This window comes from Chamaea fasciata, unplaced genomic scaffold (genome assembly GCF_029207755.1).
Source record: "Chamaea fasciata isolate MVZ Bird 193981 ecotype frontalis unplaced genomic scaffold, bChaFas1.0.hap1 SCAF_7, whole genome shotgun sequence".
NCBI lineage: Eukaryota > Metazoa > Chordata > Aves > Passeriformes > Sylviidae > Chamaea > Chamaea fasciata.
In genome coordinates, this window is record NW_027094092.1 from 52,011,579 (window position 1) to 52,024,093 (window position 12,515).

The 12,515-nt window shown below is 36.8% G+C and overlaps 1 protein-coding gene across 2 annotated transcripts in view; it reads left to right on the top strand.

The window, feature by feature from the left end:
- Window positions 1-12,515, top strand: part of PPP2R5C (protein phosphatase 2 regulatory subunit B'gamma) — a 76,981-nt gene that overhangs the window by 11,112 nt on the left and 53,354 nt on the right. For both annotated transcript variants that reach the window (XM_066188821.1, XM_066188823.1), the window contains one exon: window positions 5,873-6,032. In XM_066188821.1, coding sequence (XP_066044918.1) covers window positions 5,873-6,032 — 160 coding nt within the window. The remainder of the gene's footprint in view (window positions 1-5,872; window positions 6,033-12,515) is intronic.

Sequence of the window (12,515 nt, forward strand, 5' to 3'; positions counted from 1 at the left end):
AAAAACTTTGTCATCAATATCCTGTTGACAAGTTAATCTTTTTGCTTATCATGATAACAGCATGCATCCTCAGAGGTTTAGGACGCAGCTCTTGCTGAAATGAAAACATAGTTATGCTGAGATACATTGGATAGGAATCTCCAGCAGTAATCTCAACTACTGAGAGTGTTTAACAATAATAAGCATATTTGCTAGAAAGGCAGCTGCAAAGATCATCCCAGCAGCCAACCCAGGTGTCATTCTGGCAAATGATTTTGTTGAGGAAAAACAATAGACATCTAAATTGCCATCTGTGTGAATCCACCCAAAGCCTTCAGCACCGTAAGTTGCCTCTCCAGAGTCTCCTCCCTTAAGTTGTCTGTCCAAACTGGCTTGTGGTGGTAAAACCAGTAAACAATAATGGCATAGTAGCAAGAATCTTCAGCAAAGAACTTCAGAAACATCTGCTGTCCAAAATGGTACCCTGCAAACATGTTTCCCTGCTGCTTTTATCTGTGTTGTTTGTGGATCAGTGTTTCCTTTTGTGTATGTGGTGTTTTCCATATAGTTTGCACTGATTCTCTGTTGATTGAAAACACTGATGTTCAAAATCATATCTGCTTGCTCCGTAATAATCTCTGCTTGTACTTTCATGTACTAGAATTACTGCAGACTGTCTGAGAGCTCTGTCAGGCCTTATCTTTAATACCATTAGTAAAAAGAGTTTATTCTTATGTTATCCTCTTGGAAGTCATGTTGAATTGCTGCTGTTAACAACACAGAATTGAAATCAGCTGACAAATACTGCTATGCTGCTAGTGCGGTCTTGAGCAACTTGCCTTGGTCCCAGATGCTGATGTCACATCACCAGCCCACTTCCTGTAGCTTTGGTGTGGATATATTTACCAGGTTGATGGCAGCTGGGCCATGTGCCCCGGATACGATCTGTCCTTACTCCCACCCCCAAACCAGTAAATGAAGATGTGCAAAGGAGAGAGCTCTGTGGTGGTTCAGCATTCCTGGAGCATTCAGAGATTTTTCACACTACTTTGAAGTTACTACAGAGGGGGAGAAAACTACATGGAAGGCTCTTTAACTGCTCTCCACCCATTTTGACTCCTTGATCTTTGATTTCAATTCTCATCTCCTGAGATTAAATTAAATTCAGCTTCTCAGCCTAATTACATTGATTTTTGTATTAAGCCTCAACCTGTTAGCCAAATTATTTTGGTTACATACTGGGCCCTCATACTGTTTTGAGAATGAAGTTGTTAATGTCCCTTTCATGTTTTGTGATGATCTGTGTTTAGGTTCAATAACCTGTATTTCAATTTAATTGTAAGTATGTTTTAGATGTAATCCAAAATGCTTTCGTAGTATTCTGAGGCTGCCTTGGCAAGAAATGAACTCTTCTGGGTGCTGTAGATCAGACCTCTGTTTATCTTAATGAAAAATAAGTCCATGGAGGCTACTTACTGTACAAAAAGGAGAAGAGGGAAGGGATTAATTCTGCATTAAAATAAGCATTTTCCCTCTGTTTCAGATTCAGACTGCTGATTCTTTTAGAGTGTTCTGTGCTTTTTGCTCTGTGTACTTGTATTTCTCAGGGAACCTTAATCATGTGGAACTGGTACAGGGTTCACCTGTGCAGATTTCACAGTCCAGAGTTTTTTCTCAAGGTTTTGCTGCTGCAATTGTGGAATGGTGTGCACACTGATATAAACTTGAATTCATTGGTGATACTTACTAGAAGGCAGAAATTTGCCTAATTGTCTTAGACTGATGTGTGTTAAGAAACACCATGTAGGGTGCTGCCAGCATCATGGCTCTCCAAGCAGAGGATCTCCATTGCCTTGTGCTTAGGAGATCTGATTTTTGTCACTGGTAAGCTAGCCAGTTTTCTAAATCCTTTAATGAGAGATGCATCAAGGTGATTTTACTGTCATTTTCAAATCCTCACCCTGCTCTTACCAGTTTATCCTAGAAAGCAGCAAGATTGCTGCACTGTTACAGAGTTGACCCCACTCTAAGCTTGGCTTGGCTTTTGATTTTGTGGATCAGAAGGCTTTGTGTCCTTTGGTCTAATTCAGTTACTAGTGAGTGTGCTTTGAAATGTAAGGTCAGACAGAGTTCTTCTGGTTGCCCTTGTTTGTCAAGGTAGCTTGAATAGCATTTTTGAGAGACTGTGAGAAAGGGAAGAATAGGTTCTTCTGAAAGACTTATTGATGTACATGGCGTGCAGGGTGGATCCTCCTTCCAGGTCCCACCGTACTCACCCTTGTGTCTTAGCTGTGCAAAAGTAAAAGTTACATTGTGGGATGCTTGATGATGATCAGTTTAATTTAAAAAGAAAAATTAGCTGTAACTGTAGATACGCTTGCTCTACTCGTATCTTTCTTTCACTGATTGCAAACTCAGCATTGTGTCCTTATCTTTACCTGCCTGTGTAATGTCAGAAGGGTGAAAGAAGCAACTTTGCTCAAAAGAGTGATGTTAAGAACAGGAATGTACCACATCCTGCTTTATGCAGGATTCAAGGGCTGAAGGGATGCAAGGGCTATCTACCTTGAACTGTTGTGACTGGCAAGAAACCTTTTTAAGCTTAGTCATGGACACTGAGGAACATAAGCTGTATACTTTCCATTGTTAAAATCAGAATTTAAATGTTGAAATCACGCTTTAGCTGATTATCTTAATGTTCATTGAAGTATGCAAAGTTCTAGCTTTTCAGAAATAAATTGATCAGAAAACCTGAGGGTTGTGTTTTAATCATGGTTTGAAGAAACATTCTCAATGTGACATTTTTCAGAGCAGTTTGTGCACATTTTTAGATGTTTATCAGCACTTTAGGAGTCGAATGTGTCTGTCTATATAAACATTTGGGTAGGAGGAGCCGATTTGCCAGAACAAGGGCAAGAGTAGGTATTGCTTATTCTAGTCATAGGAAGAGAATTGATAAAATGGTGTCTGTAGCTTGGCTGTTCTGGTGTCAAATACATTGAACTGATGTAGCAGAATGCCCATCATTACTCTTGGGAGTTGTGGTGTCTGTGCTAGTTGGGTTTGTTACTGGGAGGAAGAAGCTGAGCTTGGCTCTTCATCTGAACTCAAAAGCATTGTACTTTCATAGAAAGTACATTACCTTGAGATCTTTAGCAGGTGAATACACAATTGTTAGGCTGAATTTGTTTGCCTTTTTCTAAGGGATGTGGTTAAGACTGCTGAGCTTTGTGGCTTAAGTTGACTTAACTCACTTTCCAGGTGCTGTTCTCTCCAATGTGGTCTGCAAGGCATGGAGGCCAGCTCTTTCATGGTAGCACCATAATGCCAGTTGCAGAGGTCATTGGGTACAGCTGCGTGCCACTGAAATAATGGTTTAGAAATTATTCTGGAAGCTTTCTGCTATGTGCTGGCTGACTGGAGGATGGCTGAAAAGCAGGGGTGATCATGCTTCATGGTAGGTGGGAAGGAGGAAGAGATCTGTTGGATAAATGGTCCAGTGATTCAGGGCTAGAATTACTCTGGAGTCATCACTTCTAGATGGGAAGTTGCCATAGCAACAAAAAATGCTCTCTTTCAACGTTTCTAATCAGAAATGTTTCCCATGCTCTTAAATAATCACTTTTGGCTAATTTTAGAATTTTTCTGCAATTTAGAATACTTGCTTTCCTGAGGTGTGTGCTGCCTTAGGGTGCTGTAGTGTGTGCATGTATGCAGACACATGAGAGCACCTGTTCGTTTGAAATGGAGAATTTGTTTGGGAATAGAGGAAACAGGAAAACGACTTTTCCTGTTCCAAGTAATGAAAAAGTACAGGTGGCAGTGGAAAGTAGCCAGTTTGGAAAAGCACCATTAGACTCAATAACAGTATTGAAAGTACAGAATCCTGTGCAGTAATAATGTTTATGATACATCTTAATTAGCATTTATTGCTTAATATTCGGTAAGTCATTGCTTCCTAATTCTTAGTACTGGTTTTCTTTTAGCTTAGTCTATTAATATTTTTGTTTGTAACGCTTTTTGAAATTTCAATTAATGGATAGAAATTACCTTGCAGATCACTTGTATTTCAGTGTAAATATTTTTAAACATTTAGTGTCTGAGATTAAAAAGTGAAATAGTCTGAAAAATGCAATGTAACAGGTATTACTTGTACATAAATGCTTTCAATTTGCTGATGTATTCCATTTTTACTGGAACAAGTTCTAGAGTGTTTTTGGTAACTGAGACTTCTAATACTCACTGTACTGTCTCCCCTTATTTGTTCTATAAGGCTGTTCTATATTTGTTCTATAAGGGGTTTTGCTTTTATTATATTAAATTTGCAAAATGGTCATCTTAAATGTGTTTAATGAAACCTAAATGTTACTTTCAGTCATCTTTGATACATTAAGTGCTGTGTGTATAATATAATGCAATTGTTAATATATTCTTGAAGCATATATTCTTTCCCAGTCATGCTGCTAGAACAAAATTTGAATGAAATTTCTGTCTTGGAGACTCGAAAGGTAGATATTTATGTATGGTAACATTTCCATGCACTCTGAATATATACACTACAAGACTATGCAAATTGTTGATGAATAAGCTTTTCTGGGAATACTTTTCAGAACATGAAGAAAATTAGTTTATCTTGTTTTAGCAGTATCTCTGTGAAAATGCCACTGATGTTATTTCATGCAGAAATGAAGCTGCTTTCATACCTATAAAACTTAACAAAATTCTAATTACATCAAGTCAAACTGCCAAAGTACCAGGGTTACAACTTGATTTTCATCATGAATCCCATTCCCATCTGTTTTTTTTCCCTATTGCTTATCTTGTGGGCACCTTCAGAGAAGAATATGGTCTTTCCTGTCAGGCAGAAGTACCCAGGTGTATTTTAAGATGTGTGTACTTCTATTTTGCAAATCTGGGAGACTTCTAAAGCAAATTAAGGGCCTCAAAATGAATTACAATATTGCAGCAAGAGGTCCTTGTCAGCTGTTTCTATACTTTTAGTGTAGATCACACCTAGGTATTTTATCATTCTTGTAATTAATGTCATGAAACTATTCATATTTTAAAAGTTAACTATTGCCTCCTTTAAACCTGCTTTTCCTTCTTCAAAAAAAAAAAAAAAGGAATGAGAAAGGCAGCACCACAAGTTCTGACAGGCTTTTGTTAATGATGCATTTTATTCAGCTTAAGAGAGAGCACTGTCAAGTGTAGTCAGGGAAATAACAGCAAACTGGAAACCTGTAGTGGGAACCATTTTTCTTGATTTTTGTTATAAACTTCATACAGAAGTACAGTGACAGTCTAATAAGGATTATTACAGTAAAAGCAACTTGCTTTGAGTAGGCAGTAAACCACTGCAAATCTTAATGTATGTTTTAGAAGCTGTTAAAGCTACTACAATAGTAAGACTCACTCCTTTGACTTTATATCAAAGTCTGGCTGCCCTGGCCAAGCTTAGGACTCTGGCAGCAAGGCCCAGGATGAATAGGCAGTGTAAGGTTCACCTGCTGTAAATAGACAAGTTTTCTCTGGCCCCTTTGAAGATGAACTTAAATACCGAGGAGACCTGGACTTCTAAGGGGGGAGAGGTGAGAGGAGCTGAGGAAATACAGTATTTGAAAATTTCTTTTCAGTTGTCTGGTTACTTCGAGTAAATGGCTAGTGCATGTACCAAGGTGATCTATTCCCATCTCTATGAGGGCTTTGGTACAGAAATGAACCCTGAAATGATGAGCAGAACAACAGGTGGCAATACATTCATAGGATAATGGATACAATAGTTTAATTAAAAGCATATTCATTTTCAGTTATTTCTGTGACTAAAATGGCTTTTTAGAAGATTTTTATTTCTAAGTTCAGCTGTAACTAACTGCTTTAATTTCTTTTTAAACAGGTGTCAAACAAAAAATCAAACAGCACTCCTCCCCCAGCACAACTATCTAAAATCAAAGTACCAGCACCACAGACTGTAGTGAAGAAGGAAAAGCGTCAGAGTTCTTCAAGGTTTAATGTTAGCAATAACAGGGAGCTTCAAAAACTGCCAGCTTTAAAAGGTATGTCTTTCCAAAGTAGAATTACTCTTGTGGGGAAATTGGGGCATGAGACTGAGAAGCATGTGAGCTATCATACTTCTAATATCTGGACAGCGTACATAATGCATCAAGTATGCACATATGCAAACTGCACATACTTGCACTGGGTGGTTTTTAATTTTGTTTTATCTGCATTTGAGGACTTCCAGTATGTTGCCTTCATTGCAATCAGTATAGGCAATGTCTGTGTGACAGGATATTCACTCATCTTGCATAATTGCAGAATATTTGGGCTCTCTTTGCAAAATATTACGCAGCTGTCCTCAGTGCAGTGTGCTCAAACCTTGCTTTGTTTGTCCTAAGATTTCTCTTGACATTGTTGGAAGACCTGGTCTATCACAATGTATGGGTCTGTTTTTCCTGAGCATAGGTCGGGCAGCGTGGGGCCTTTTTAGTGCACATGATTTTTTTCTTTTCTGATTTTAAGGCGTTTTTTATCTCTTAGGTTTATATTTACTTCCATCTGTGACAAAAAGATGATGATAACTGATGCATTTTCTTTTACTAACCCAGCTTATATCAGCTTTATTTGCTCTGAAGGCTTATTTAGAGGAAACAAAATAAAGGGCATTTTTGAAGTGCAGTGTGCACTGCTTTACAGTGTTCAAGATTGGCAGTGAAAGCCTAATAGATCGCTGAAATGTTGAGTAGTACTGGTGTAGACAATGTAAAATTATTGGGGAAATTATTGGATTCTTTCCTCCACTCATTTTCTTAATGTAATATATTTATATAATATATATTATATAATATATTATTTTCTTAATGTAATGTATTAATTATAATTAATAAATTAATATAATATAATGTTTCTTGAAAATAAACTGTTTCTTAGCCTATCTGAATTACACTGCATTTCATTCAGATTAAACTAGATTGTAAGATTTTTCTCTTCACATAGATACTGTTTTTACAAAAAGAATCTGAAACACAGTCCATCATGTTAGTATAGCAGCCAAGATGCTGTTTAGTATATTTCAAGACTAAACTGCGGCTTATTTAGTTCATTTCAACCTATTTATTAATTTTTTTAATAAGGATATTTAGCACCACAGATTATGAATAATGTGTTCTGTCTTTTAAAGTGACACAGAACTTTCATGCTCAAGCTGTGACATCCAGGCCGTGAGTGACATAGGCAAAAGACACTGAATTAAAGCAGTGATTTTTATAAGAAGTTATGCATACAGCCACATGGACTGGCATAATCTTTTGTTCAAAGACGTAGCCACAAAGAAAATAATTTTTTTCTTGGTCCTATTTTAAATACAGTGGTTCTGGTAGTGCCTGGGACTGCAGCTCAGGGATACCAGAACTGAGCATGCAATTAGAAGCAGTGTGGACAGAGAGCTGGACATGGGGAAAATGAGTGCAGGTAGGACAGGGGAGAACTAATCCATCCTACAGTGGTGAAGGTGAAGTTTAAGATCTTTTTCTCCCTTGGCTGTGTTGCAGTTTAAACCAGTAGTTCAGTGAAGTGCAGAAGAATGCTTGCTTATAGTTGGAGGAGAGAGGAGTAAAAAAAAAAAAAAAATTCTTAAAAACTCTCTGAGGTATTTTCTCAGAGCATTCTAGCACTTTTTGACACAGTGTACCTATTTGTGAAGAAATGGTGGGAGTATTGTACATTATAATTGCCTTCAGTCTGCAATCACTCCCCCCACCCTCAGGTGAAAGGAATGAAAAGATCTTGAGCTTCTCCCTGGTTGATGCCTGATGTGTGTACATCCCCAGGCTGTCAAGGGCCAAAGTTTGTTACGGAGCACAGGTGCAATTGTTGACCTAGTGAAGGGTAGTAATTGCCACCTTTTACTAGTAAAGGTAGTAATAGCTTTATTATCAAGCTGTACCCAATCTCATGGATCATACCAGATGCATAATGCTGTGCTCACCACATGTGCTCACTCCTGATGTAATTCCAACCTGCCAGGGTGGCTCAGAATACTGTTGGTCACTCACACTGTTCCTCTAAAAGATACAGAGATACCTGACTTGATGTGTGTTTAGTGGGTCAAGCAAATCTGGGAAACTTTCTTTTTGGAGATCTTTAAGTGTGTTGTTTAATGTCTATGTCTGGACAAGAGTTAAATTGCACTGGCAGGCTGTAATTTAAAGGACTGAAATGATTAAGACAGGTTTGACTTCTATGAAGTGCTGGGAAGAACATAGTGTTCCTTCAGGTTAGCTGCACTTAACCAGCTTTCAGACTCCTGTTACTCATAACAGGTGGCTGTATTTCTATGGCTACAGTACCTGGGAAACCTTTCTTTTGTCTGTTAGTAGAGCAAGAGACATGTATTTACTTACAAATGCTGCATTGACTGCTATGTGGTGTGAGGTGCCTTATATGAGACTGTATTTTAAGCACAAAATACAGAATGGGGTTGTCATTGCTTACTTTAAGGTCCCCATGAGATATGTGAAAGCTTGTAACTGGTAAGATCTAAAGGAGCTGTGGTATTGGTGAGAGAACCACCTTTGTTCTGTGCCACAGGTCTGGAGATGAGGTCAGCAGATCACTTGAAATAGTGGGAGGGAAAGGAGGAGCTGCCAAGGTGGCTTTTCATCAAGATTTCTTATTTAAGAAATACTTTTTTGATCTTCGGGCATGCTGCAAACTTTCTCTTGGGTGTTACACAAAAGTGCTGATGATAAGCTTCTGGAAATACCAGCATATTTGCCCTGGTGACTGGTATTAGTGTGGTATGATTTGTGTTCATTGGAGCAACTTATGAATAATGTTATGCACCCTCGGATTACCCAGGAAATGGAGGAGCAGGATAGCTCAGATAATGCACAAAGAAAATGAAATAGATTATGAATTAAGAGGCTCTAAGAAGAGAACTCAATGTAGAAAAGACAAGTCTCTGATGTAATTGGTTTGTGGAACACCAAGATCCATGTATTAGCAGAGCTGCAAGCTAATGAAGCTCCCTGCAGCACAGTGCAGTGCAACCTGATTTACTTGGGTAGAACAGGTAGCTTGTCTGCCCACAGATAACCTTGAAGTTTCTCTGGAGAAGTGCCTTCAGAACAGTGTCAAACATCTTGAAAAGATCTTACCTATTTTCACCAAAAAAAGAAAAATGCTGTGCCAGCAAACTCGTGCTGTGTTGATTTCTGCTTATCCAATTCCCTTTGTTAGCTAACATTGGTAGTACAGATACTTAAGTTACAGAAAATCGATTTTTGCTTTAAATTGTTTCTTGGGAAAAAAATTACTGGACTTAAAGTTGTGTTTTGTTTTATTTTATTGTGGTTTGAAAACTTGCAGATTAATGCTTTGTTTATGTCAAATATAAATGGCAAAGGGTGCTTCAGCCTTCAGAAACTTACCAGTTTCTTCATTTTTGGTTTCCTAAGAAAGCAATTTGTAATTCAGAATATGTTAATATTAGTATATTAAATATAAAATACTACAATTACATAAAGTGTTAATATTGTTTAAAACTTTAAAAATATGTGCTCTATGAAATAAACAGCATAAGTGTTCAGTTTTATTATGTAAATATATTTTAAAAGTAGGATTTTCATGCTTGTGCACACCTAAGCACTGACACAGTGAAGGAGTTTGTGTTCTTTGCAGATGCTCACTTCAGCTTCATGCAAGAAGCTTGAATTCATTGTTACATTTTTGGTAATTTTTTCATGGTAAATGAGATTTTTAACAGTGAAAACAGGTGAATGTACTTATATTTGTATGTTATTTTGCATGAATGTGCTGATTTTAGTAAACAGTAAATGTAGTAAACTGTAAAGTAGAAATGACTGTACAAAGTGGTGAGATTTTTAAGGATGTGGTCTGAATCCTACGATATGTAAGAAAATGTCACAATGAGAATTTTTAAATATAATGTTAAAACACCCTAACTAGGATAAAATGTTTTATGCATTGTCAAATCCAGTTGTGTCACAAATCTAACTTTAACCTTCAAATAGTACTCATTAAAAGGAATGTTCTCTGTCAGTTCTAGAATAACAAGTTTGAAAAAAAAAAAAAGTCAGTACTACTTAATATTCTGAAATGTTGCAAATTTTCCCAATGAACATATGTTAGTCATGCATATGTAAATTTGGTCACGATTCAAAAGTACACTTTTTCGTAACATTTTCGTATATACTTTTTAAAAGCTCCGTAAGATCCTTTTACAGCCATATAAAGGCCTCTTAGGGTGCAGTATTGTGGTTTAGTTTGTGCATTTGGGATTGGGTTCTTTTGTTGGTTTTATTTGGGGTTTGGGGTTTCTTTCAGATAAAAGTCAACATTGTTAGATACGATGGAGATTGGACATCAGCTTTTATTTTCAAATACAGTTCTGAATTTATTTTAAAAGTTACTATTTACCTCTTGGAGTTGGACTTTTGATCTCAAAGATGTGGATACAATATTCTTTTAAAGGTTTTTATGAAGGTAGGAAGAAATGAGCTACACTGACAGCTGAGGACATGTACTGGCTTTTAGTGTTGAGAAGTATAGATGTGGTTTTTTAATGTAGAGTATCTGCATGTCATAGGATTAAACAGATTCTGATATTTTGTTGTTGAAGGTCTTGCCACACATTTTGATCAGTCCTGGTTTTGATCTTCTGGTGATGTCAGTTTCTGCTTTAGCATGGTTTCAACATTAGAAGTACTGTTAGTCATACCTAATTGAAAAACCCCAAAACAACCAAAAAAACTTACCCAATAAAAGTGGGGGGGTGGAAAACCCCCCATGAACATGACAGGTAATTTTTCTGAGCACATGTCATGCAGAGAGCATGATTCTTGTTTTTTTTCAAGCAGACTTCAGAGCTCTGCCAAATTCTGACTCTGTTCTGTGTAAAAGAACATCAGGGTGGTGTCTCAACTTGTCTGCCTGTGATACAGGACTCTGATAGGGAGGCAAGCATTATTAAAGCTTTCCTAATGTTTTTAAGTTGTAAATGGCTGTCTAGGAGATAGCTCTGTTTTCATCATCTGTAAAATATTCAAGTCTCATGAATCAAAATTGCAGAAGAGGTGTTTGTCGTTTGAGTCTGATACCTAAAAAACCAAGTGTGCCAAAATTTTAATGTTAAAACTGTTGAAACCATGAGAAAGAAGGAGAAAGTGAGAATTGCTCAAGAGATCAGAAATGTAAATTATTATGTGTTTTCCCAACTGCAGAGTACAGATAAGTAAGCAAAACTGATACCAAGTAAATAAGAAAGCAAGTGAAGTTTTGTTCTTAGTACTGTAGAGAAATTCAACCATGTATGTTGATAATTTCTACAAACTCATATTGTAATATGTTTAAACTGAAGCAGAGTGTGTTACCTGTTCATTTAAAACTAGCATCTGTTTTCATGATACAAAAGTGACTGACTGGATGTGTGCAATATAATTGAATTTATGAGAATCATGGCGCTAATGGACTGCTTGGGGGTTTTGAGGATCATTTATTCATATAAGCTGCTGAAATTGGAGATCTCAATGTTTAGGATCACTTTCGTTTCAGAAATCTACTCCTGCCACTTGTAATTTATGTAGAGGACAAATATGCTTTACTTTGGCCTTTCCAGTTTAATTGTGCTTCTTATGTGCATGCATGGCAATTAAGGAATTGTGTCCGGCTGCAAGGTAGTAGCATTCCTGTTTAGCTAAAAGTCTTTCATGCAAAGTGAGATGGTAGATTAAACAAGATAATGCTGCTATAAAATATAATTTGCTTTAATACATAATTCATTTAAAAGGCAAGACACTGAGGCAAAACAAATTAATTCTCATGTAAAATATCAATGAGTGCAGTTTTGTGAAACAGATCATTCTCCTCTCTCTTGTATGTGACCTGTAGTGAAGTAAGTCAATATGCTAAATGCTGTCCTCCTTACTGTGTTCATGCTTTTATAGGGTTTTTTGGCAGCCCAATGTTGTGTTTAATTTATTGAAGCAAAAAATCCATAATGGAAAATGCTGTAGAAGCTTGTTCTTTCCTATATCAGTATGGTTGTGTCAGTGAATGTATGTATTGTATTATGTGAAGGAACTGTGGAGGCTCTTTGTCCTGTTATTTTAGCAACTTTGCCCTTGAACTTTGATCTTAAAAGCATTATCAGTATTGCGTTAACGGACTTTCCTGTACTGATTTTTCTTTTAAATGTTTAAAATAATTATTAAAATGTGTGGTAAGCATATACATTTGTTAAACCAAAAGCTGACAATTGTTTGGTGTTCGTATAGGAATATACAATCAGTGGTTATAAAGTAATTAATATTAAAATATTTAGAAGTTGTCCAGTCTGAATTGCTATGTAGCATTTTAAAGATTAAGAAACACGATAGCTAGTGAATGAAGAACTACCAAAAAAAAAGGTTGTAGGGGAAAAATACTTTGCTTGAGTGTGTGAATTCTTCTCCTTCAGTTAGTTTTACATGAAATCATAGGCTTGGATTAATGAGCCGTTTTTCATTTCAACTGCCCTA